We start from the raw sequence: 27,596 nt of genomic DNA, 5'->3' as shown, positions 1-27,596 counted from the left end.
CATAGTATTTCTGATACTCTTCTTTTACTTTTTTATTGCTCAAGTAATTTAACATAGCATACTCATATCATCTTAGTTTTTCTCTAGCCTCAGTGACTGAACTTGATATCCAGTTTTGGGTTACAGCATGTGACTGAATTCTCTTTTTTATCAAGGGGCAGGCTTGGTTAAGAATGTATAATAGTACACTTGAGAATTTGCCATAATTATGAAGTGTCGTTAGAACACTGTTCCAATCCACATTCCTTAGCATATTATTCAAATGAGTTATATTTTGGTCTGTATTCATCCTAATATATCTATAGCAACTGTGTGTAGGAACCTTTTTTATGTGCACACTTAGTTCTACTGCATGGTGGTCTGACAAAGCACTTATAAAAACAGAAGATGTAAGATCGTAAAGACAAATACCAGTGATTATGTTATCTATTGCAGACTGGTATGTTTCAGTCTCCCTGGTTGCAGTGTTTATCAGGTATCTTACATTATATTCAAGTAGAGTATTCTTGAATTGTCTAGTGTGTAACTTATCTGCTAATACATTTATGTTGAAGTCTCCTATAATTACTAACTTGTTCAGGTGTGATATAAAAACATTCTCTATCATGTCACAAAATTTTGTTAAGAAAACTTCGAAGTTTCCACCTGGCGGTCTGTATAAACATATAACATAAATTTCATCATTTGGTACCTTTATACGTGCTGCACATAATTCAATTGTTCCTTCTAATGAATATTTACTTACATTTACAGAATTAAAATCAAACGTGCTTTTTACATTTATTGACACACCCCCACCTTTGATAGTAGATCTGCAAAACTTATTAGTTAATACCATGTTTAGAGGTTTAAAAAGTTCTAATTTGGCATCAGATAGCCAGGGTTCACTAATACCAAGCACATCAGACATAGTTTCATTTACAAACACGTCTAATTGTTCATATTTCTTGCTCAAGCCCTGTACATTCTGGTGGATTATTTTAAAGTTGTAAATACCTTGTTGTATATTTCTTTGCTTTACCAACTTAAATAAGGTCATATCTCTATGTCTTTTGTGGGCTTTTACCAAATTCCGATGTAAATATTTGAATATTTGTGTATTAAAATAAGTGAAATAAAAAAAAAAGGCTTAACTTCCCCAAACAGGCCATGAAGGCCCCAACGGTACCGACCAAAATAAGTGAACAATTGACATGAAAGGAGTTACTGTATAGCTATTTGGATCATTGTATGAAAAGAACATAGTGACATTATTTAAACTTGGATTTAAAATCAGAGGAAAAAATGCATGAAATTTGATACAGTGCATTATCATGAGCTATATATTTTTCATGTTAAGAGTGATGTATTGTAGAACAGCAGTATCGTGTGCTATCTCCTGTAACATTCTAGAAGCTATGGGAAATCATGAACATTCATGGGATATTGTGACATGTAATATCATTCATATTTCTGGGAACTTGCTACACCATGAGTTACACTGGAACCACAAAGAGAACATTATACTGACATGTGTAAATGTTCTGTAGATTAGTCAAATGAGAACAACACTATTGTGGAGTAAAGTTCTAGAAAAAAATGTTAAATGTACATGTATAGTCATGATCTGGAAGTGAAAAGAGTACTACTATATCATTTGGCAAAGCTGTTACAAAGATGGATAGAGAAAGCTTCTCCTTGTTTTGGTTGAAATGCTTTTGTTTACTATTATGGATTCAGTGTGATGACAGAGTAAATTGAAACTTTTACTTGCAAATACACCATATTTGTTAGACATATAGAGAAAGAAAAGACTTGAAAGCATGAAAAACAAAATGTGCATGTGTCTAAGATATGCAGACTTATGCCATGACAAACTGAGGCATCATTTCTAAACAGGAGAGGAAAGCAAAGAAAATGCTCTACAGTTGCTAGAAGTGGTTTGACCAAATGCATACAGAACATATTTGACTGTTTGAGAAACATCAAAACTTTGTGTTTACAGTAAAGGACAACACTTATAGTACAAAACAACCAAATAAATACTATAAGGAAATTTTGTTTCATTTCAGAAAGAACTTGTCACTGAAATAACTATAGTTATAATACTTCATTTCAGAAAATGGGAAATTCATTATGAAACCATGAGCTATACTATTTTGTGGTATACAGAAGTTATAACACAAACTTACCTCAAGAATTTTGCCATCACCGTCAAGGAGAAGAATAGTTACTTCAATATTCTTTCCGGTAGATTTCCCACCGCGTTCAAATTCACCTCTGTCGAGAGTGAGATAGAGATCATTACGTACATCACCAGGCATTATGACATCAGAGAAACCTAATTTTTTGGTTATACATATATTTTTGAACAGAAGAGGGTTTTCTTCCCGTACCTGTGTTAATTCACCATGCAACATACGTAATGAAATTCCAATACCTGCAAAAACAATCTGAAATTACCTATGGAAATATAACCATTAAATTACTATATAAAAGGTAAAGATAGGTGAATACAGTTAGGGGTATACAAAGGGCAAAGATGAGCTTACAGGTAAACTGTGACATAATGTTATTTACATGTAAAGGAAATGTCCAGAAATGTATCAAGATTTATTTCACAGTAAATACAGAACATAAAACTGTGTTCTCCGTACTGAAAACCAGGGATATCATGGAGTTCAGTACACTCTTGATACAAAGACAGCAAGACAGCAGAACTCTTTACTTTTATTAGAAAAGTCTAATTTTTTCAATCAAATGTGTTGCTAATTGTTCTTGTAAGTTGGAGTCCACCAAAAATGCATATTCTCTAACAAAGAGAAATTAGCTTCTTTTGAGACTATCAGAGTATCACCAAAGGGCAATACAAGATGAAATGCATTTCTTTTACACCACAGATCACACAAAAATCCTTCTATGGAATCCTATGGAAATGTTCAACTAATGAACCCTGGCATTATTGTGGTGCAGCTTTCTGAGTATGCAAACCAAATAATTGTTGTTTTGGTTAGTAACATACTTAGTTATGTAAAAGCAGAGGTAAGTATTTACAAACCAGTAAAAAATGGCCACCAGTAAAAATGTATGTTTTGGCTTGGAGCATACTTAGCAATGAACAAGCAATGGTTTTATAAAACTGAACAGTTGAAGAATGGTCGCCAAATATTATGTACAGGTGGTAATTTGTTTGTTTTTTTGTGCCTAAAATGTAGCAGCAGCAGTCATTCACTGACAAATATGTAAAATTTAGAAGTAAAACATAAGAAACAAATTAGAGGCTAATAGAACAGTGAATATTTGTTTCAGGATGCCAAGAATTAAAAAGCAGTATGGGTAAGCATTAGTATAGACTTGAGATGTATGAGTAACATGACACTGTCACCAATATGGGCACTATAAAAGTTTGTCCTTCATCATGATAAGTACCTCAACAATTAAGGCAATTACATAGAAACTTTCTGGAATGTATGAGCTGGAATTTACATTACATGAACCATTTCCATAGATACCAAGGAGAGAAGTCCCTGATGCAAGATAGGAAATCAAAGGTGCAGATTCATTCAAGTGTAATAATGTTAATACTGCCAGTTATTAACTATTATAATATAAAAGATTGAATAAGATTTTCTTTATCACCAAAAACACTGTAATAAAAGCTCATTTTGTTATATATTAGTTTTAAGAATGCATGTACACTTTCTAGTCACATTAATGTGGCCACCTATCAAAAGCCTGAGTAACACTCTTTAGCAGTTTGGACTACTGTGAGATGTGCAGGAAAAGAGTCAGTAAGGTTCTGGAAGATACTGACAGTGATGTGGAGCCATGCCAACTCCAGCACCATGGCCAGCTGCAAGAAGTTTCTCAGTTGAGGATTCATGGCACAAACTGCCTGACTGAGATAGTGCCATAGATTCTCAATTGGATTTAAAACCACAGAGTTTGGTGGCCAGGAGAGTATGGTAAACTCATCCTGGCGCTCTTTGAAACACGCTTGCACACTGGAAGTTGTGTGGAATGTTGCATTGCCCTGCAGGTGTATGTCATCATGTTGAGGAGAAACAAACTGCATGCAGGGCTGGACATGGTCCCCAAGGATAAATGCATAATTGTGTTGATCCATTGTGCCTTACAGAATGACAAGATCACCGAGGGAAGGCCACAAAAACATCCCCCAAACCATAACATGCCCTCCTCCAACCTGGACCCTTTGCTTTCAGACATTTCACATCATACGTGCCAATGGCCATCTGTCCGATGGAGCATAAAACAGGATTCATCTGAAAACAGCACTTGCTGCCACTCGATGGATGTCCAGTTGTGGTACAGGTGTGCAGATTACAGCCTTCATTGCCAAAGAACAGTAGTCAGCATGGTTGCCTGAATCAGGCACCTGCTGTGGAAGCTCACACACAGCAATTTTCACTGAACAGTCATTAAGGAGACACTGTTGGCAGCCCCTTGGTTCATCTGGGCATTCAATTATTGAACAGTTGCACATCTATTCACCTATATACATCTCTTCAGCTGTAGTTTACTCCTGTCATCTATGGCCTGTGGTGCACCACAGTTTCCTTGGCACTGGTTTTGGATAGAACCATTTTTCCATGCATGGTGAATGGAAGGAAGAGAGTGAGAGAGAGAGAGAGGCAGAGAATGGGGGGAGACGGAAGGAGAGAGAGTACCAGAATTTCCTTTCCAAACTGGCCTTATATTTCATTAGACACTATTACAAATATCAGAAGAATGGAATTGATGGCAAATATGCTAGTAAGATATCCTGTATATTAATTATTTTTTCAAGGTGTGACTTTTTTTATTTCAGTTCTGTGTCACTGCTAAAAAAAAGGATGACATAGTCAAATGAAGAAATCTGGCCCATTAGTGTTTCTTATGCATCCATATTAACAGTTAGTGTATAATGTGTCTTATAATCACAGGCCAAAATGATCTGTTATCAGTTTCCAACTCAGTTTTATGAAAAGTTGAGTAGAACTGGCTAGCAAGTATAATAATAGTGTAGCAGGTAAATCAAGCTTTATTAAGTAGCACTGATCTTTCGATGAATGTTAAAAGTGAGTGCTAAGAAATGTTAGTAAAAATTGAAAATATTCCGGAGGTTGCAAGAATTACTAAATCAGTAGTACAAGTCTGTGCTCATGTTACAAGGTGTCATGAGATCATTAATGAGTTCATGCAACTATTTCAAGTGTATCAATGCAGATGTCTAAGCCAAATATTTTATTCCCAGATGAAAATAACAGAAGAATATGAAAACACTGGGGTACTAACTTATACATGCAAAAAAAAAACAATCCAAAACATTAAGCACCTTTCACTTTTCTTTCATTAAATTTAAATCTATTAAACTAACTTAAGTACCATATATATGAAATTTATAGCTCATTTTTCCTGTATTGAAACATACTTTCATCAAGGGTTTCACTGAACATGTGCTTTTTATTCAGAAGTGTAAATATATGAAAGTGTCACTAAATCTTGGTGATTTGTAACCAAAGTAATCACAGCTATCTGAAATGTGTTGAATTCCATAAATACTACAAAACCAAACATATGAACTCACAGATTTTTAAAGGCCTACAGAATAACAGACAGAGACATAAAAATAGCTATGATGGAAGTGATGCAGGCACCTTTAACTAACTCAGTAATTAAATGTAAAATGATCACTAACCATAGTTTGGCTGCCCAGGAAGTATATTATATTTGCCTGATTGTTTTTTAATAATTAGTTCATGCAGTTGATGGAAGTCCTTCTCATCACCCTGGAATACTTTAAATGTAAATTCTCGTTCATCATTGGCAGGTTCCTTGCTCTGTAGAATTTCAGTAATAGGTAATACAGCACAGCCATGAGGTCGTCGAAAAAGCTGGTGAGGTGGTATTGCATGAGTGGAAACTTTCTTTGATGATTCTGAATAAATCATACGACCCACTCTCATAACATGTGCCACAAGGTACAAATCTCGATTGAGATCAGCATTTCCAAGATCCTGAAAGTATTTTAATTTAAATTAATATAACAGGTAGAATTAAAAAAAGCAACTTTGCTAAGATGTGACAGTTGACATTTTACTATGATATAAAATTGACAGCATATAGATTATTTTGTGGTCGCTTACCGTAAATATGGTGCAGTTACTGTGAAGCTTTTCCACATAATTTGAAAAGCCCTCCTTCGAAATTTTCACCAGGAATCTTTCACTGAAAAAATGAATGTGTCTTCTTTTGATTGCTGCCTTGCATAATTACAATATTCCATTTTTACTTAATTTACAACACAAAAATATTATATGGAAGGTCTTACATTACCTGATATATTTAGCTTTCTTTGTATCATACAATGAAAAGTAAACTTCTGTATCTTCTCCTATATGGTGGCCAAAATCTCTCATGCAAAAATACAGATGGTGTGTAAGGACCTTCTGTGTCTCTCTTCTCTTCATTGTACCCCTTGCCTATATAAAAAAATAAAAATGTGAATGCTGTATGATGCACACAATCACACACACACACACACACTTAATGCACCTTGCACAATCTCTCTCTCTCTCTCACACACACACACACACACACACACACACACACACACACACACACACTTAATGCACCTTGCAGCCTAAATATAAAGCTTTCTCATTTTATTACTGTCACAAATTTTAACAGTTTCAACATTATTGAAGAAGCATATTTCTATGGATTACTTGTTACTCACTGATGCTCCTTGGGAGTTCTCAGAGCTCAAGACATGCTAAAAAAAAGGAAAAACAATTGTATTAGAAAAAATATTAGTTACAGGTATCCAAAACATTTAAATTTCAGCAAGTGTATAGCAGAACATCTTGGGAAGGTTAGTGGCAACAGGACACATGTAATGTGTGTGTAATGGGAAACATGGATAGATAAAGATGTAGATTATCCTCAATATGCTTGTTAACAGTCACTTCTTTTATGTACATCATGTCTGCTCTGTGTGAAAAAAGGTGATAGCATGGGAGGAAAGACTACACAAAAATGTTTGTTCACCATGGATGAGCATATCTCAGTTGTGTCTGTAACATATTTCCTTGTGTCTTTAAAGACAGAGAAAAGCAAACTGTTTTGTAAAGCTCCTTGTGGTGGCATATTATTATTATTATTTCATTTTGGGTACTTGTAGACATAGTTGCTTCAATCTGATTGTTTTTTGAGCTTTAGCTTGCACCCAGTATTCTTGTATTCATTGTTTTAGTGTCTCATTCCTTTCTACAATTCATGTCTTCCCAATTTTCAACATTGGCTGTTACTGAAAACCATGGTGTGTTTCACATCTTTTTTTTATGTCTTCATTTGTGATCCCCACTTCTTAAAGATCTCATTCATCTGCAGCGAACCAGTGACCCTTAGTTCTTTTGTCCAGAAAATAGGTCAAACTCGGCTTTGTTATTCTATTCCAGCACATGTGTGTTATGTTTCCACAGAAGCAGTCCTCTTTTTCCACAAAGTGTCTGTCAGCTTTTTCACAAGCAAGTGGAGTTTGTTATTAAGCTGCCTTCTGTACTCACCATCTGCTCTATCGGGTCTATGATCTGATCAAATTACTGCATAATAGTGCCTCAGCTTGATGTTAAATAACAGAGATCATTTACTGTAAACACCTGAAATACATTTAGCCAGCTGTTAAGCCACTTCCATTTTATTTACCATAGCTATGGATGCTCAGTCAATTCCAGTACTATCCAATCCCCTAGCTACTTAAAATTTTCTCCTCATCTAATTTTTGCCTGCTCTGCATCTAGCTGTCTAGGCACTGTATTTATGTTAGTAATAAATTATATTTTTGCAAAGGAGATCAGAATGCTCACCTTAATCGAATGGGCTAGCAGGTCATTGATTTGTTTTGTGGCTGTGTCTATGAAACCACAATATCATCTGGAAAATAAGGTGGTCAACTCCTTGTATAATACAAGACCTGATTTCGAAATCATCTAATTATTATAATTATAAATGTCACCTCGTGACACATGGACCTCACTGTGGTGCCCGTACAATGCAGGTAGCCATACTCTAGGTGCAGCCGCATTGGAGTTGTATCTGTGGAGACTCCAGACTAACATAATGGTCCTGAAGAGGGGCAGCAGAAATTTAAGCAGTCATGTGGGCAACAGTTTGGATGATAGACTGGTCTGAACTTGTGTAACTTTATGCTTTGTTGGCACTGAAAACAGCTGTAACCAAAGGGAAACTATAGGCATTATATTTCCCAAGGGCATGAAGCTTTACTGTATGGTTTGATGAATATGGCATCATCTTGGGTAAAATATTACAGAGGTGAAATAGTACTCCATTCAGATCTCTGGGTGGGGACTAATCATGTGGATGCCATCATCGGGAAAAACAAAACTGGTGTTCTATGGGTTGGAGCATGCAATGTTATATACCTTAATTGGTTAGGTGGGCTGCAGAATTTTAAAGACAAAATGGCTAGGTTGAAAGCAGCTACAGTGGGAATTTGTGATTTGTAGTGGTGGGATGAACAGGACCACTGGTAAAGTGAGTACAGCATTGTAAATTCAAAATCAAATACAGGTAATGCAGGAGTAGCTCTAATAATGAATAAGAGAACAGGAATGAGGGTAAGCTACAATGAACAGTACAGCAAATGAATTGTCATAATCAAAATTGATAGAAGTCTCACCACAGTAGTTAAGAGTACATATGCCGATTAACTCCGCAGGTGATGAAGAGATTGTAAGAATGTATGATGAGATGCAATAAGTTATTCAGAATGTTACAGGAGATGAACTCTTAACTGTGATGGGAGGCTGGAATTCGACTAAAGGAAAATGGAAGAGAATGAAAAATAGCAGGAGAACATGAACTGATACAAAGGAATGAAAAAAGAAGCCACCTGCATGGAGCATATTTTTTTTTTTAAAGAGAGCTAGAGGCACCATTAGGTTTCAGATTAATTTTATAATGGCAAGACAGAGATTTCAAAACTAGATTTTCAAATTGAAAAACATTTTTGAGGACAGATTTGAATACCGCCCACAGTTAATTGGTAATGAACTGCATATTAAAACTGAAGAAATTGCAGAAAGTTAGGAAATTAAGGCGATGGGATCTATTTAAGTTGAAAGAACTAGAGGCTGGTGAGAGTTTCAAAGGGAGAAATAGGCAACTATTGACTGAAACAGTGGAAAGGAAGATAGCATAAGACAAATGGGTATCTGTGAGAGATGGTATAGTAAAGATAGCAGAATAACAACTAAAAGAATAAGGCTCAGTACAAAACCTTGGATAGCACACAAGATATTGAATTTAATTTATGAAAACAGAAAATATAAAAGTAAAAGAGCCAAAGAAATACATATATTTTAAGAGTGATACTGACAGAAAGTGCAAAAAGGTAAAACAGGAACAGCTTGAGATTAAATGCAAGGCTGTGGAACACGTAACTATGGGAAAGATTGATTCCAGAGATAGTACATTTAAAAAACTTTTGAGAAAAGTAAAGCAGCTGTATGAATATCTATGTAATGTAATGTAAAGAGCTCAAATGGAAAGCCAGCATTAAGCAATGAAGGGAAGGCTGAAAGATGAACGGAATTTACAGAATGGTTGTACAAAGGGACCAAATTTGAAGATGATATTATTGAAGGAAAGAGGAAAGGAGTAATGGAGGGAAGTGTAAGAGATAAAATTTGTTTTTTTCTCCTCCTACAGGCCAAAGTTACCCACAAAGGGCCAATAACACCACAGCAAACGGACTTTTCTGGTATATCATACCTAGTACAGCTGAATATAAAGTATATTTAATGGAAGGTCCAAATTCAGTTCATTTACTCTGTTCAACCTGGGTCTGTGCCAGCCAAAGATGCAGCAATGCTCCACCATACTTCAACAATAAACATGTACTGGGTGTCACACCTAAGAGTCGTCAGGCGGATATTTCTAATTTCGTTTTTGCAATACGAAGCTGCAGTCAGCAGAAACAAATACTGCTCATCACTTCTTTAATGTGAAACCCAATGTTGACGAAAAATCACAATTTGTTTCCTGTTACAAGTAAAATTGTTTTTAAAGCAGAATTTTACGTGGCCAGTTAATAGAGTGGTCCAACATTAATCTAGTGCGATGATCTGTTTAGCAAAGTATATTAACAAATGGTTCTAATTGCTCTGAGCACTATGGGACTTAACATCTGAGGTCATCAGTCCCCTAGAACTTAGAACTACTTAAACCTAACTAACCTAAGGACATCACACACATCCCTGCCCGAGGCAGGATTCGAACCTGTGACCGTAGCGGTCGCGCGGTTCCAGACTGAAGTGTCTAGAACCGTTCGGCCACTGCAGCTGGCGTATATTAACAAATACAGTAAAACATGAAAAAACCTGTACTCCCATATCGACTGAGCAATAGTGTTGCACAGTGTTAGAGGCCAGGGCGGAGCCGTCAATGCTGGAGTATGGTTCTGGTTATTCTTCGTGTTCTACTGCCATATCAATAAAACGAATATCGCACAGGACGAGCTTGGGGTCACTCTATCGAATGGGTACATAAAATTCCTCTTTAAAAATCATTTTGCTCAAAAAAAAAAAAAAAAAAATCCAAATGGCTCTGAACACAATGGGACTAAACATCTGAGGTCACCAGTCCCCTAGAACTTAGAACTACTTAAATCTAACTAACCCAAGGACATCACACACATCCATGCCCGAGGCAGGATTCGACCCTGCGACCGCAGCGGTCGCGCGGTTCCGGACTGAAGCGCCTAGAACCGCTCGGTCACAGCGGCCGGAAATCATTTTGCTTGAAACGCGAAACAAACCGATGCTTTCCATCAACAATGGGCGTCGCATGAAAGACGTTAGGAGCATTATTTGTTTAGCCTCACACGAGCTACACACTGCAAAAAGAAGCTGCAAACATCTGCCAAAACACCAGAGCGAACGCACCTGATGGCTCTTAGGAGGGGCATCCTATATAGTTTCACGTGAAAAAAGACAAAGATAGGAAGTATAAATCAGTCAGGGTCCTGGCAAGGATTTCCACACTGGCTTGCTAGCGCCCAGAAACCGAGCAATGTTTTCTGTTGCATTACAACGCCTTTCATTTGCGTCATGTGTAAGAGAAACGAGCCTCTGACAGTGGGAAACAAAGAATGGCAAAGCTTCCCACTCCTGACTCATGACTTTATTCGCTGGCCACCAATATCTCAATGAGAGTGCCACAATCGCTGACCTTGAAAGTCACGTCAACAGCCGTTTATTGCGCACATGTGATCAATGAGTTTGCCAAACATGGGCTTGAGCTTTTACGATTACTTTGCAGGAAACGCCAATCATTACTGAATAGCAAACGAACCCCATCTCCTAAGTCGCCAGTAACATCCACATAGTACCGGTGATGAAAATACTGATATTTCTGCAAAAGCCTTCGGCGATAGTTGTTACAGACTCGGGTGTTCCGTAAATTAGCGAATTTTTAAATACTACTGGACGTATTCCAGTTATGACCACAGGCCTAATTTCTAACAAAGCCTGAATTACAAGTCACTGAACTCGCATTCGGGAGGTCAGCGGTTCAAATGTCCGTCCGGCGGTCCAGAGCTTTGTTTTCTGTGGTCCCCCTAAATCGCTTAAGTCGAATGCTGGGATGATTCCTCTGAACTGATTTTCTTTGTCATCCGTCTCCTCTCCGAACTATGCTCCGTCTATAATGACCCCGTCATCGACGCGACGTTAAATTCTAAACTTCCTTCCTTTCCTTCATCAAAATTTTACCGTATTATTCTTTCTAAACTCGCCGTTTTCATCCATTCATAGTGACAAACAATGGCCCTTATCTGTTGTCTACCTTCTTGCTCATATTCTTATTGGAATTTCACTGTTCTTTTGTATTTAATGTTAATACGCTCTCAAAACAAGTCATGAAACATGCTTGTCTGTTGTCATCCAGGCAGGTTTACTTTTACAAACATCTAGAAGTTATACTGTCAGCAGAAAAATATTTTTGTCAAACGAATACTTCACGAGAAACCACCTCGTCACACTTCTGACGTTGACTAAGCTTCATTACTAGGTCCTGAAGGTCTGTTGTACATATACGTCACCAGTCGAAAAATAAATAGCGAGGCCTCTAATTCAGGTTCACTGCGTGCGTTATTTGAAACTTCTGTACTAAATGATAAAATTATTTTTTAACTTTTTTTCTTTTGTTTCTTGTGTGTTTGTTTTTCCTTGACAATCATGTAAAAGGACAACGGTATGGTTAAATGTTCAAGATGTTCAAATGTGTGTGAAATCTTATGGGACTTAACTGCTAAGGTCATCAGTCCCTAAGCTTACACACTACTTAACCTAAATTATCCTAAGGACAAACACACACACCCACGTCCGAGGGAGGACCCGAACCTCCGCCGGGACCAGCCTATGGTTAAATACTCATCACATTTTTACGTAGTGAAATATTGAAATCAATTACGGTTTCTTAAACTGGAGGATGAGATTAATAAACATTACAGATACACATTACAGAAACTTATGTCATCCTTTACTATTTACAATATATCCTTTATATACTTATATACTTTTCAATTCCGCGACTGTAGAAATCACGTGGCTTTTAGACGAAAAACTCATAGAGCCACGTTCGGAGTTGCTCATATGTTTGGACTCAACGATTTCCCTCTTTACTTTACGCTAGCATAAAAACACCATTTCTTGTCATCAGTAACGATGCAGGACAGGAATGGTCGTCGTTGTTCACGAGCCAGTCGATGACGAGTAAGCAGATATGCACATGTGACTACCCGCTGATTTTTTGTGATTCTGGCTTTGAGCATGTGGCACCCACACACCCGAGTTTTGAACCTTCCCCATTGCATGCAAATGTCGCACGATGGCGAATCACAGTTCACCATAATTGCCAGTTTTCGTGTACACTGATATTGATCATTGTGGATTAATGCGTTTAAGCGATATTCACCAAACCCTCAATAATGTCAAAAAGATCTTCCTTAAAAGGGGAAAACCATCTTCTTGCCGTGCTCTGTCCAGTGGCATTAACCCTACAAACGATGCAAATGGTTGCGGCTGCCACTGCTGCTGTAACTCCTCTATTGAAGTCAAACAGAAGAGTATGTCGAAGAAGTTCCGATTTCTTCACTTGGCGCTCCGTTTTCTAGCATCAACAGCTCCACGCACTATTTCAAAATGACAATATGTAAACACAAATAGTAACGGTGAACTATAAATAAAAATGACAATCGATAAATAAACCCATAGCATCCTGAATACCAACATGCAAAATAATACTTCTACGGGCGTTTTATATCTCATCAAAAATGAATAAAGAAACACCGGCTGGATCACAACTATTTATTACTGCCCACCGGTTTCAATCTGCGCCGCAGATCATCTAAGGCCTTAGCTGGTGCAGTAATAAGGGAATAACAATAAAGACTCATAAAAAACTAAAAAAAATTCCTCCCGAACAGGCCATGAAGGTCCACCGATACCGACCGGTCGCCGTATCATCCTCATCCCATAGGCGTCACTGGATGCGGATGTGGAGGGGCATGTGGTCAGAGACCGGAGCCGCTACTTCTCAATCAAGTAGCTCCTCAGTTGGCCTCACAAGGGCTGAATGCATCCCGCCTGCCAACAGCACTCAGCAGACCGGATGGTCACCCAGCCCTCTCGCAGTGTCCGGAGTAAGTATGGTGGGTCTGACACACCGGTGTCAATGTGTTCTTTTTTCCATTTCCAGGAGTGTATTTCAGTAACTTCTCTTAATTCATAATTTTCATTAATTATTTTGTTATATATATTTTTTGTAACGGAAGAATCACTTTGACGGTATTATGACTTTTTCCCATCAAATTCGTTGCATTTTACCTTAATTTTACGCTGCTGTTGACAAACTGCCCTCTATTGAGCCAGGTATGTGGAGTTCCTAGTGTTTTGACGCTATTTCCACAGGCTCTGACGGCAGTATTGTAATTTCACTCTTTGATAAGTCTTTATTGCCAACGGCCTTGCCGCAGTGGTAACACCGGTTCCCGTCAGAATACCGAAGTTAAACGCTGCCGCGCTGGGCTACGGTCCCGCACACCGTTAGGCCGTCTTCCGCTCACGCCCCAACATCGTGCAGCCCGCCTCCAGTGGTGTCGCGACAGGCGTGAATGGAGGGACGAATGGAGACGTGTCGTCTTCAGCGATGAGAGTCGCTTCTGCCTTGGTGCCAATGATGGTCGTATGCGTGTTTGGCGCCGTGCAGGTGAGCGCCACAATCAGGACTGCATACGACCGAGGCACACAGGGCCAACACCCGGCATCATGGTGTGGGGAGCGATCTCCTACACTGGCCGTACACCACTGGTGATCGTCGAGGGGACACTGAATAGTGCACGGTACATCCAAACCGTCATCGAACCCATCGTTCTACCATTCCTAGACCGGCAAAGGAACTTGCTGTTCCAACAGGACAATGCACGTCCGCATGTATCCCGTGCCACCCAACGTGCTCTAGAAGGTGTAAGTCAACTACCCTGGCCAGCAAGATCTCTGGATCTGTCCCCCATTGAGCATGTTTGGGACTGGATGAAGCGTCGTCTCACGCGGTCTGCACGTCCAGCACGAACGCTGGTGCAACTGAGGCGCCAGGTGGAAATGGCATGGCAAGCCGTTCCACAGGACTACATCCAGCATCTCTACGATCGTCTCCATGGGAGAATAGCAGCCTGCATTGCTGCAAAAGGTGGATATACACTGTACTAGTGCCGACACTGTGCATGCTCTGTTGCCTGTGTCTATGTGCCTGTGGTTCTGTCAGTGTGATCATGTGATGTATCTGACCCCAGGAATGTGTCAATAAAGTTTCCCCTTCCTGGGACAATGAATTCACGGTGTTCTTATTTCAATTTCCAGGAGTGTACATCCCAGTATGTATGATGCGTTGTACGCAATAACAGATAAAATACAAGTGTTATAAACAACCTCGCATCAGCGTACACTCCGCTGCAGAGTGAAAATCTCATCCTGGAAACATCCCCCAGGCTGTGGCTAAGCCATGTCTCTGCAATATCCTTTCTTCCAGGAGTGCTAGTTCTGCAAGGTTAGCAGAAGAACTTCTGTGAAGTTCGGAAGGTAGGGGATGAGGTACTGGCAGAATTGAAGCTGTGCGCAAGGGTCGTGAGTCGTACTTCGGTAGCTCAGATGGTAAAGCACTTGCCCGTGAAAGGCAAATGTCCCGAGTTCGAGTCTCGGTCTAGGTGTTGTGGACTGAGTGTTGTGTTATCTTCGTCATCATTTCATCCTCATCACCGGCGCGCAAGTCGCCCAATGTGGCGTCCAATGAAATAAGACTTGCACTTGGCGGCTGAACTTCCCCGAATAGTGGCCTCCCGGCCAACGATACCATACGCTCATTTAATTTTTTTGTTCACTATGTACCTTCCTGAGAAAAAAAGGGACAGGAAATGGTCTAAAAGCGTTGCTAAAATCTGCTGATTTATCACGGTTTCAGCTCGTGATGCTATGTTTAAGCAGCAATGGAGATGAACCTGCAATGTTGCAGTAGACTTCAGCCTGATACTGTGCGCAGTTACCGACGTTTCTCGAAAATGTTCACTGTGTATTGTGACGTGGTTTATATCACTATACTTCACTTTTCTTACGGTATTGAATACCGACAAATAGGTACTTCCTCCCATTAGAGACAATCATCTTTGCTTTGATATGCTGGTGTCTCAATAAACTAGTGACACTTGCAAAACCCTTGTTTACGTATACTGAACCGTTTAAGAAATTTTGGGGTGCTCACTGAAATGACGGAAGCGATGAGATAGCGGTATTCACGTATACAGATGGCGGTACTATCGCGTGCACAAGGTATAAAAGAGCAGTGAATTGGCAAAGCTGTCATTTGTACTCAGGTGATTCTCGTGTAAAGGCTTCCAACGTGATTATGATCGCACGACGGGAACAGACATACTTTGAATGCGGAATTATAGTTGGAGATAGACACATGGGACACTCCATTTCGTATTCGTTGGGGAATTCAATATCCCGAGTTGAACAGTGTCAAGACTGTGCCGAGAATACAAAATTTCAGGCATTACCTCTCACAAAAGGTTTCAGATAGATTATATAATGGTAAGACAGAGATTTAGGAAGAAGATTTTAAATTGTAAGACATTTCCAGGGGCAGATGTGGACTCTGGCCACAATCTATTGGCTATGAACTGCAGATAAAAACTGAAGAAACTGCAAAAAGGTGGGAATTTAAGGAGATGGGACCTGGATAAACTGAAAGAACCAGAGGTTGTACAGAGTTTCAGGGAGAGCATAATGGAACAATTGACAGGAATGGGGGAAAGAAATACAGTAGAAGAAGAATGGGTAGCTTTGAGGAACGAAATAGTGAAGGCAGCAGAGGATCAAGTAGGTAAAAAGACGAGGGCTTGTAGAAATCCTTGGGTAACAGAAGAGATACTGAATTTAATTGATGAAAGGAGAAAATACAAAAATTCAGCAAGTGATTCAGGCAAAAAGGAATACAAACGTCTCAAAAATGAGATCGACAGGAAGTGCAAAATGGCTAAGCAGGGATGGCTAGAGGACAAATGAAAGGATGTAGAGGCTTATCTCATGAGGGGTAAGATAGATACTGCCTACAGGAAAATTAAAGAGACCTTTGGAGAAAAGAGAACCACTTGCATGAATATCAAGAGCTCAGATGGAAACCCAGTACTAAGCTAAGAAGGGAAAGCAGAAAGGTGGAAGGAGTATATAGAGGGTCTATACAGGGGCAATGTTCTTGATGACAATAGTATGGAAATGGAAGAGGAGGTAGATGAAGATGAAATGGAAGATATGATACTGCGTGAAGAGTTTGACAGAGCACTGAAAGACCTAAATCGAAACAAGGCCCCGGAAGTAGACAACATTCCATTAGAACTACTGACAGCCTTGGGAGAGCCAGTCCTGACAAAACTCTACCATCTGGTGAGCAAGATGTATGAGACAGGCGAAATTCCCTCAGACTTCAAGAAGAATATAATAATTCCAATCCCAAAGAAAGCAGCTGATGACAGATGTGAAAATTACCGAAGTATCAGTTTAATAAGTCACAGCTGCAAAATACTAACGCGAATTCTTTACAGACGAATGGAAAAACTGGTAGAAGCCGACCTCGGGGAAGATCAGTTTGGATTCCGTAGAAATGTTGGAACACGTGAGGCAATACTAACCCTACGACTTATCTTAGAAGTAAGATTAAGGAAAGGCAAACCTACGTTTCTAGTATTTGTAGACTTAGAGAAAGCTTTTGACAATGTTGACTGGAATACTCTCTTTCAGATTCTAAAGGTGGCAGGGGTAAAATACAGGGAGCGAAAGGCTATTTACAATTTGTACGGAAAGCAGATGGCAGTTATAAGAGTCGAGGGACATGAAAGGGAAGCAGTGGTTGGGAAGGGAGTGAGACAGGGTTGCTATTCAATCTGTATATTGAGCAAGCAGTAAAGGAAACGAAAGAAAAGTTCGGAGTAGGTATTAAAATCCATGGAGAAGAAATAAAAACTTCGAGGTTCGCCGATGACATTGTAATTCTGTCAGAGATAGCAAAGGACTTGGAAGAGCAGTTGAACGGAATGGACAGTATCTTGAAAGGAGGGTATTAAGATGAACATCAACAAAAGCAAAACGAGGATAATGGAATGTAGTCGAATTAAGTGGGGTGATGCTGCGGGAATTAGATCAGGAAATGAGACATTTAAAGTAGTAAATTAGTTTTGCTATTTGGGGAGCAAAATAACTGATGATGGTCGAAGTAGAGAGGATATAAAATGTAGACTGGCAATGGAAGGAAAGCGTTTCTGAAGAAGAGAAATTTGTTAACATCCAGTATTGATTTAAGTGTCAGGAAGTCTTTTCTGAAAGTATTTGTATGGAAAGTAGCCATGTATGGAAGTGAACATGGACGGTAAATAGTTTAGACAAGAAGAGAATAGAAGCTTTCCAAATGTGGTGCTACAGAAGAATGCTGAAGATTAGATGGGTAGATCACATAACTAATGAGGAGGTATTGAATAGAATTGGGGAGAAGAGGTGTTTGTGGCACAACTTAACTAGAAGAAGGGATCGGTTGGTAGGACATGTTCTGAGGCATCAAGGGATCACCAATTTAGTACTGGAGGGCAGCGTGGAGGGTAAAAATCGTAGAGGGAGACCGAGAGATGAATACACTAAGCAGATTCAGAAGGATGTGGACTGCAGTAGGTACTGGGAGATGAAGAGGCTTGCACAGGATAGAGTAGCATGGAGAGCTGCATCAAACCAGTCTCAGGACTGAAGACCACAACAACAACACCTCTCACCACAACGCAGTGGCCGACGGCCTTCTCTTAACGACCGAGAGCAGAGATGTTTACGTAGAGCTGTCAGTGCTAACTGACAAGAAACACTGCGTGAAATAACCGGAGAAATCAATGTGGGACGTACGAGGAACGTATCCTTTAGGACTGAGCGGCGAAATTTGGCGTTAATGGGCTGTGGCAACAGACGATCGACGCGAGAGCACGACATCGCCTGCGGCGCCTCTTTTGGGCTCGTAATCATATCAGTTGTACCTTAGAGGACTGGAAAACCGTGGTCTGGTCGGATGAGCCCCGATTTCAATTGGTAAAAGCTGATGGTAGGATTCGAGTTCTGGCGCAGACGCCATGAACCCATTGGACACAAGCTGTCAACAAGGCACTGCACAGACTGGCAATGATTCCATAATAGTGTGATCTGTGGGTCTTTGTTGAAGTGGAATGCACTGGTTCCTCTGGTGGAAATGGTTATGTTCGGCTACTTAGAGACCATTCGCAGCTATTTAGCCGCGCGGGATTAACCGAGCGGTCTCGGGCGCTGCAGTCATGGACTGTGTGGCTGGTCCCGGCGGAGGTTCGAGTCTTCCCTCGGGCATGGGCGTGTGTGTTTGTTCTAAGGATAATTTAGGTTAAGTAATGTGTAAGCTTAGGGACTGATGACCTTAGCAGTTAATTCCCATAAGATTTCACACACATTTTTGCAGCTATTTATGGACTTCATGTTGCCAAACAAGGATGGCGGGTCACAGTCGTTCGCAACTGGATTGAAGACGATTCTAGACAATTCCAGCAAATGGTTTGGCCATCCAGATCGCCCGACATGAATCTCACCGAACATTTATGGAACGTAATCGAGTGGTCAGTTCCTGCACAAAACCCTGTCTCGGCAACGTTTTCGCAATTATGGACGCTTATAGAGGCAGCATGGCTCAATATTTCTGCAGGAGACTTCCAACGACTTATGAGTCCATGCCACGTCAAGTTGCTTCACCGTGTCGAGCAAAAGGAGGTCCGAGACGATATTAGGAGGTATCCCATGACTTTTGTTACCTCAGTATACACTACTGGCCATTAAAATTGCTACACCACGAAGATGACGTGCTACAGACGCGAAATTTAACCGACAGGAAGAAGATGCTGTGATATGAAAATGATTAGCTTTTCAGAGCATTCACACAAGGTTGGCGCCGGTGGCGACATTTACAACGTGCTGACATGATGAAAGTTTCCAACAGATTTCTCATACAAAAACAGCAGTTGACCGGCGTTGCCTGCTGAAACGTTGTTGTGATGCCTCGTCTAAGGAGGAGAAATGCGTACCATCACGTTTCCGACTTTGATAAAGGTCGGTTTGTAGCCTATCGCGATTGCGGTTTATCGTATCGTAACATTGCTGCTCGCGTTGGTCGAAATCCAATGACTGTTAGCAGAATATGGAATCGGTGGGTTCAGGAGGGTAATACGGAACGCCGTGCTGGATCCCAACAGCCTCGTATCACTAGCAGTCGAGATGACAGGCATCTTATCCACATGGCTGTAACGGATCGTGCAGCCACGTCTCGATCCCTGAGTCAACAGATGGGGACGTTTGCAAGACAACAACCATCTGCACGAAGAGTTCGATGACGTTTGCAGCAGCATGGACTATCAGCTCGGAGACCATGGCTGCGGTTATCCTTGACGCTGCATCAGAGACAGGAGCGCCTGCGATGGTGTACTCGACGACGAACCTGGGTGCACGAATGGCAAAACGTCATTTTTTCGGATGAATCCAGGTTCTGTTTACAGCATCATGATGGTCGCATCCGTGTTTGGCGACATCGCGGTGAACGCACATTACAGGCGTGTATTCGTCATCGCCATACTGGCGTATCTCCCGGCGTGGTGGTATGGGGTGCCGTTGGTTACACGTCTCAGTCACCTCTTGTTAGCATTGACGGCACTTTGAACAGTGGACGTTACATATCAGCTGTGTTACGACCCGTGGCTCTACTCTTCATTCGATCCCTGCGAAACCCTACATTTTAGCAGGATGATGCACGACCGCATGTTGCAGGTCCTGTACGGGCCTTTCTGGATACTGAAAATGTTCGACTGCTGTCCTGGCCAGCACATTCTCCGGATCTCTCACCAATTGAAAACGTCTGATCAATGGTGGCCGAGCAACTGGCTCGTCACAATACGCCAGTCACTACTCTTGATGAACTGTGGTATCGTGTTGAAGCTGCATGGGCAGCTGTACCTGTACACGCCATCCAAGCTCTGTCTGCCTCAATGCCCAGGCGTATCAAGGCCGTTATTACGGCCAGAGGTGTTTGTACTGGGTACTGATTTCTCAGGATCTATGCACCTAAATTGCGTGAAAATGTAATCACATGTCATTTCTAGTATAATATATTTGCCCAATGAATACTCGTTTATCATCAGCATTTCTTCATGGTGTAGCAATTTTAATGGCCAGTAGTGTATATGGTAATAGCAATATATGGCATATCACTGTTAACTAAAATTACAGCGGGAAAGAAAAACATTGAAAATAAATGAAATTTAGTCAGCTGTTGACGTATAATAACACAAAAAATTATTAAGAGTTCCAGCAATAAAACAATGTTACAGAACCAAAATGTGTTCAAGCAACAATTTATCGTAGGGTTCCAAGAGATTAAAAAAAAACGCAGGTCATTACTGTTTTAAAGTCAGATCGTCGCACAGATGAACATAATTATAGGTCTATATCGCTGACGCCAATCTGTTATATAACGCTTTTTATGCTCGCTCATTATGATGTTTTTAGAGAACGAAAATTACCTCTTATAGGAAAGAACATGGTTTTCACAAACAGATACAATGTAAAACTCAGCTCGCTCTGCTCGTTTGTAAGAGGGCCGAAGACAACTGCGCACAGGTTGACGCTGTGTCCCTTGTTTTCCAGAAGGCATTCTACACTGTTCCGCACTATCGATTTTTGGGGTTTTCCTAAGGGGTTGTTATAGGGTCATTACTGCCCACGCTAGACATAAATGGTCTAGTGGATACGCCACAAGCTCCGTGAAGCTGTTCACCTCTCAAGTAGATCAAATGTATTTTCCCATCACTGTAGTATAAACTACAGTGATAGAGAGCATCGGAAGACAACAGCACACAGAAGCAGTCCTCAACGTTTTATCAACACTTTTGGATGAATCTCAACTTTCAGCTATTTCCAAGCAGATGAAATGACCGTCAGTTTATAATGCTTACACCTTTAATGGCCTAAATTCAGATTTATTACTCATCTGCTTGTTTTCAATCCACCTCTTCTACAAACGCCTCTTGTGGGTTGTAGTTTCACCAAAGCCGATCATTTACCACTGCTCAGATCCTGCCAATTGGTCATACAGTAACCTTTACTAAAATGCCACTTTTACCATTAGCGTACGACGATGTACAGCATTCAACTATCCTCTGCAGCCGTTGAGAGATATAACTAACAAAATCATTGATACGAGGCTGTTAAGCATACTACTATCGCTCAATGGTCATACTAATGTACCTGTCATATTCTATTCTCGAAGTCTCCTGTAAGTCTCATAAATTTTGCATGTCATATTCTGATCTGAGTCTCCTTTAAGTCTCATAAATTTTGCAATCTTCCTTCATAGTGCTGTACTCTTCGAAAACATCGGTGCAGAAGCACTGCGACATTCTTTAGATCGGCCTATACTACAAATTTATATTCCTATATTCTGAAGAAAAATGGCACTTATATTCCACGAAAACTATCAACAAAATGACGGAGTGCTAGCAGTCACACGAGGGTAGGACTATGAACGGCTGCTTTGCGTACACCTAACTCGTATGATCGAATCTGGAAATGAATGTGGCTTCCTCCAATTGTGAACTCAATGTCCTAACAACGAGGTCCCACACTCCATCAGACACAGAATCCAACGTTACCGCAGGCTTTTATTCACCTTTTGGCTATGTCGCTCGTTACGCAGATTCTTTGGATTTCAAAGATACGCTTTAATACTGCACTTCCTTCAGAGACGAGATGCAAAGCTCATCAGTGAAATTCTAACCACCATGCACTTACGCTAAAATTATATGCCAGCACCAAACTTCAGCCTCTCTTGCTTTTATTGCACTCTCGTCCACAACAGAAAGGCAAAACTTTGTCATTAATTCTTCACAGTCATCTACATTGCAAGTTAACAACTTCAACATGTCAAAGATGAAATTAAATCGACGGCAAAACATATTCGTGAACCTTGTCAAGAAGGCATGGCGGAGTAAATCCATGACTTCTTTCTACATTTCTGACGGAGTATAGAATCACGCTTTACTTTACATAAACATTAATAGCTAGAGAACAAGATGAAAGGACGATTAGAATATACAGTTACCATTTTAAATACTATGAACAATAGGGATACAGAAACCGGCAATTGTAGCCGAGGTCGCTGACGCGCGCTGGCGCTCGGCTTGGTGGTAACCGGTTCGAATCCAATTGATAGAAGAAATTTTAGTTGCCAAGACTTGCCCGGTAAGGCGGGGGCAGGAGGTAGTGGAGTACAGTTCCTGATCTAAGACTTGGCGCCAATGCCCTGAACTAAATTACAACCTCATCACAGTGTCAAATGGTGTGAGGGCCTATGACACTGTTGATGGTGGTCCGCCCGTCGGATGGGAACGTTAATCTCAGTGGCTACGTTGGTTAAAGAGGAGCAGGCTACCTGCTGGCACCGCGTTTCGCCTTCGCTCACTGTCATCGTCATCAACAACACAAACGCGGACTAGAAGTCTGCAAGTATACTTCAGAGTATTAATAAACAAATCACAAAATGCACACTTCGCAAAGGAAAGGTACCATTGTGCGTGAAGAAACAATACCTTTCCAATTAGGCGACTGACGTGCCCCTCGGAGTCTCCCATCCAGCAATGCTACACGACTCCCCGTTACTGTATTTTAGATCTTTCTTTCTTTCTTTCTTTCTTTTGCTTGTGCCTTGTTTCCCGCGGATACGCAGGGTCGGCATGGTTAATCGGATGTGGCAATGTTAGTTGAAGGGGTGGCCGGATGCCCTTCCTGCCGCCATCCCGTACCCCCCGGGACGGAATTAGTGTACCCCAACTGTCTGCAACTAGTGTAATCCATGGAATAGTGCGAAAGTGTTCAGATGTCTGTGAGCCGTGTAACTGAGGCGGGACGTGGGGGCCAGCCCGGTATTCACCTAGGGGGATGTGGAAAACCGTCTAAAAACCACATCCAGGCTGGCCGGCACACCGGCCGTCGTCGTTAATCCGTCGGGCGGATTCGATCTGGGGCCGGCGCGCCTACCCGAGTCCAGGAAGCAGCGCGTTAGCGCTCTCGGCTAACCTGGCGGGTACTGTATTTTAGATCACAATTTCGAAATAAAATATAGATCTAATAGGGGCGTTCCATATTTTTTACGCTTTTTTCCTATCATTACAGTTGCAAGTATGTAGTACTTTCGTCTAACCGTAGGTGAATGGCAATCACTAGAAGTGTAATCCCTACACAGTAGAACTCATTTTTCCAACTGCTGTCATAACGAGAGCGCCCAGCATGGACTATGATAATCAAGGACAACGCTGGACACGTAGCTTCTGTGGAAGGAGGGAGTGTGCATTGTCACGGAAAGACTTCTTGCAACACGGCAGCGCTTGTCCCGATACGAATTGGAGAACTATAGCTGCCATCGCTGAAACGGGGCTCCACGTATTGCCACACCCCTTTTAGTCTCCGCTTCTGATTACCGCCTGTCCGGGGTTATGGCGCAACATCTGCACAGACGTCATTTCGCAGACCTCCAGGAACTGCGAGCATCTGTCCTGCAGTGGTGCGGCAGACACCAGAAAAGTAGTTCGAGAAGGGACTACAGAAGTTAACAGGTCCAGTTCAGGAGAATATAGTGTGGCAGTACCTGGAAATCCATTTCAGCGATGACAGCCGTGGTTCCCTGACTCGTATGCGGAAGAGCATTGTCTTGTTGCAAAAGCTCTTTTCGCAACGGTGCACACTCTCCACACACTGCCACCAATCGCCTGTAAATATTCCTTCCACAGAAATCGCGTCGTCCAGTGCTATCCTTGATGATCATAATCCATGTTGTGCTCTCACGCAATGAGAGCAGTTGGAGAAATGGGCTGTACTGTGCATGGATTACACTTATAGTGATTGCCCTGTCACCTAAGGTTTGAGGAAAGCACTACATACTTGTAACTGTAATGATGAATCAAATGGCTCAGAATGAATGATACGAAAAGTAAAGTGTAAGTCAATATTGATCGCCCCTCGTACTTCACTCGAATACTGACACTTATGTCGTATGTGATATAATTCCAATTCCTTCATTCAAGATTTGCTAGATTAAATTTACTTTGTAACAATGGCATCGCAAACTTATCGTAATGTCTATACTCTGTTTTCTTTTCATTACGTACGTTATACACTGAAGCTCCAAATGCATGCATATTCAAATACAGAGCTATGTAAACAGGCAGAATACGGCGCTGCGATCGGCATGTTACTGCTGCTACCATGGCAGGTTATCAATATTTAAGTGAGTTTCAACGTGGTGTTATAGTCCGCGAGCGATGGGACACAGAATCTCCGAGGTAGCGATAAAGTGGGGATTTTCCCGTACGACCATTTCACGAGTGTGCCGCCATTATCGGGAATCCAGTAAAACATCAAAACTCCAACATTGTTGCGGCCGGAAAAAGATTCTGCAAGAACGGCACCAACGACGACTGAAGAGAATCGTTCAACGTGACAGAAGTGCAACCATTCCGCAAATTGCAGCAGACTTCAATGCTAGGCCATAAACAAGTGTCAGCGTGCGAACCATTCAACGCAACATCATCGATATCGGCTTTCGGAGAGGAAATCCCACTCGTGTATTGTTGATGACTTCACGACACAAAGCTGTACGCCTCGTCTGGGCCCGTCAACACTGACATTGGACTGTTGATGACTGAAAACGTTGCCTGGTCGGACGAGTCTCGTTTCAAATTGTATCAAGCGAATGGACGTGTACGGATATGGAGACAACCTCTTGAATCCATGAACCCTGCATCTCAGCAGGGGACTGTTCAAGCTGACGAAGGCTTTATACTGATGTGGAGCGTGTGCAGTTGGAATGATACGGGACCCCTAATACGTCTAGATACGACTCTGACAGGTGACACGTACGTAAGAATCCTGTCTGATCACCTGCATCCGTTCATGTCCATTGTGCATTCCGACGGACTTGAGCAATTGCAGCAGGACAATGCGACACCCAACACGTCCCGAATTGCTACAGAGTGTCTACTCTTCTGAGTTTAAGCACTTCCGTCGGCCGCCAGACTCCCCAGACATGAACATTATTAAGCATATCTGGATTCCTTGCAACGAGCTGTTTAGAAGAGATCTCCAACCCCTCGTACTCTTACGGATTTATGGACATACTTGCAGGATTCATGGTGTCAATTCCCTCCAGCACTACTTCAGACATTAGTCGAGTTCATACCATGTCGTGTTGCGGCTCTTCTGTGTGCTCGCGGGGGCCCTACACGATATTAGGCAGTTTCTTTGGCTCTTCATTGTATATGGAGGAGAATATGAGACATCTCTCTGTCAGGCGTGAGTTGTTTTCCTTGTGTTATTTGCTGCCACCACACTACCGTTCAGTTATCTTCTGAGGGAGAAGCTATTCACTGTTGCAGTTGTATGAAATGCATCCCCCACCCCAACACCTAACCCCAAATGCTGTTCAGAATATGGTCGCATTTTGTCATTCGATCACAGCAATGTCTTCAGACAGGTAGTCCAGTGCAAAATACTAGCCTAAGAGATAGGGACAAGGTTGAAAAGAGATCTGTATTCGGATGGAAACAATAAGCACACTTAGAGAGACAGACATAGTTACTCTGCAATTCACACTTGAGTGCAGCAGCTGGATATAACCACTTTCAGACTATATATTCCTCTACTGTTCCACTCTCGTATAGCCCATGCGAAAAATGAACACCTAATTCTTGCCGTCTAATCTTTGATTTCCCTTGTTGTATCATGATGGTCATATCCTCTTATGTTGGTGTGACTTTCGGGACGTGCCCATACAGCCATCTCAACAGTGGAAGATACGACTGTGTGTCTCGTCAATTCAGACCATTCATTAAAGCCAAGCCGTACCCTGGTACGAAGTTACATATGCTTAGACTTGCCATGTAAAATGGAAATGAGCGTTTGGTGTCACTGGCCGGGAGGCCCCTTGCGGGGCAGGTCCGGCCGCCTTGGTGCAGGTGACATCATGTGACGTCATGCAGGCGATTTTCGTGTCATTTACGACGCTACGACGATAAGGACAACGCAACACCCAGCCCCGAGCTGGAATCGAACCCGGCCTCTTCGGTTAGCAGTCTGCTAGAGAAGGAAGTTGATGATTGAAATTTTGAGAAAAGATCTAGCTGCAGCGAAAATTGCCTTTGTTTTAATTATTTCCACCCCAGCTCGCTTATCCTATCAGTGGTACTCTCTCCTCCATTTCGTAATAACACAAAACAAGTTACCCTTCTTTGAAATTTTTCGATACCCTTCGTCACTTCTATCCGGTAACAATCCCGTACGGCTTAGCAATACTACAGGAGAGGAAGGACAAGCGTAGTGCAGGCAGTCTTCAGTACATTTGTTGCATCTGCGAAGTGTTCTTCCATTAAAATGATGTCTTTGGTTCGCCTTCCACACAACATTGTCTATGTGATGGTTCCAGGTTTGGTGGTTGCTAATTCTACAGTAGGAAGCCCACTAAACGTTATGATTCAGGGTGACAATCATTGAACTATATGAAAGAAACGTAAATTAGTTACAAGCTGCGGTGTGCAAACACTTTAGTCAACATGTAAACGTCACTACAAATATTCGGATTTACGTTGTGACATGTTCGATATGTCTGCCATCATTGGCGATGTGTGGTGCAGACGAATAGCGAAATTCTGCATGACCCGCTAAAGTCTCAGAACACCGACGCTTTCGATTACCTCCTGAATGGCTGTTTTCAGTTCAGCAATGGTTTTCGGGTTATTGCTGTACACTTTGTCTTTAATATAGCCCAAACAAATGGAGCCTCTGGGTACCCCAGAACCAGAATACGGTCCCCAAAGTGGTCCTCCAGAACATCAAACGTTCTCCTGCTTCGACGGCGTCGAGCTCCGTCTTGCATGAACCACATCGTGTCGA

The 27,596-nt window shown here is 41.4% G+C and overlaps 1 protein-coding gene across 1 annotated transcript in view; it reads right to left on the bottom strand.

The window, feature by feature from the left end:
• The window catches only part of LOC126183543 (dedicator of cytokinesis protein 3), a 1,039,887-nt gene that overhangs the window by 151,263 nt on the left and 861,028 nt on the right, over positions 1 to 27,596 (bottom strand). The window contains exons 8-12 of the mRNA XM_049925613.1: positions 6,719 to 6,754; positions 6,316 to 6,461; positions 6,126 to 6,207; positions 5,678 to 5,996; positions 2,172 to 2,419 (exon numbers count right to left, since the gene is read on the bottom strand). Coding sequence (XP_049781570.1) covers positions 2,172 to 2,419; positions 5,678 to 5,996; positions 6,126 to 6,207; positions 6,316 to 6,461; positions 6,719 to 6,754 — 831 coding nt within the window. The remainder of the gene's footprint in view (positions 1 to 2,171; positions 2,420 to 5,677; positions 5,997 to 6,125; positions 6,208 to 6,315; positions 6,462 to 6,718; positions 6,755 to 27,596) is intronic.

The sequence above is a fragment of the Schistocerca cancellata genome, chromosome 4, assembly GCF_023864275.1.
Source record: "Schistocerca cancellata isolate TAMUIC-IGC-003103 chromosome 4, iqSchCanc2.1, whole genome shotgun sequence".
Lineage (NCBI taxonomy): Eukaryota > Metazoa > Arthropoda > Insecta > Orthoptera > Acrididae > Schistocerca > Schistocerca cancellata.
Note: the sequence above shows the minus strand (reverse complement) of the source record. Positions and strands in the feature narration are given on the sequence as shown.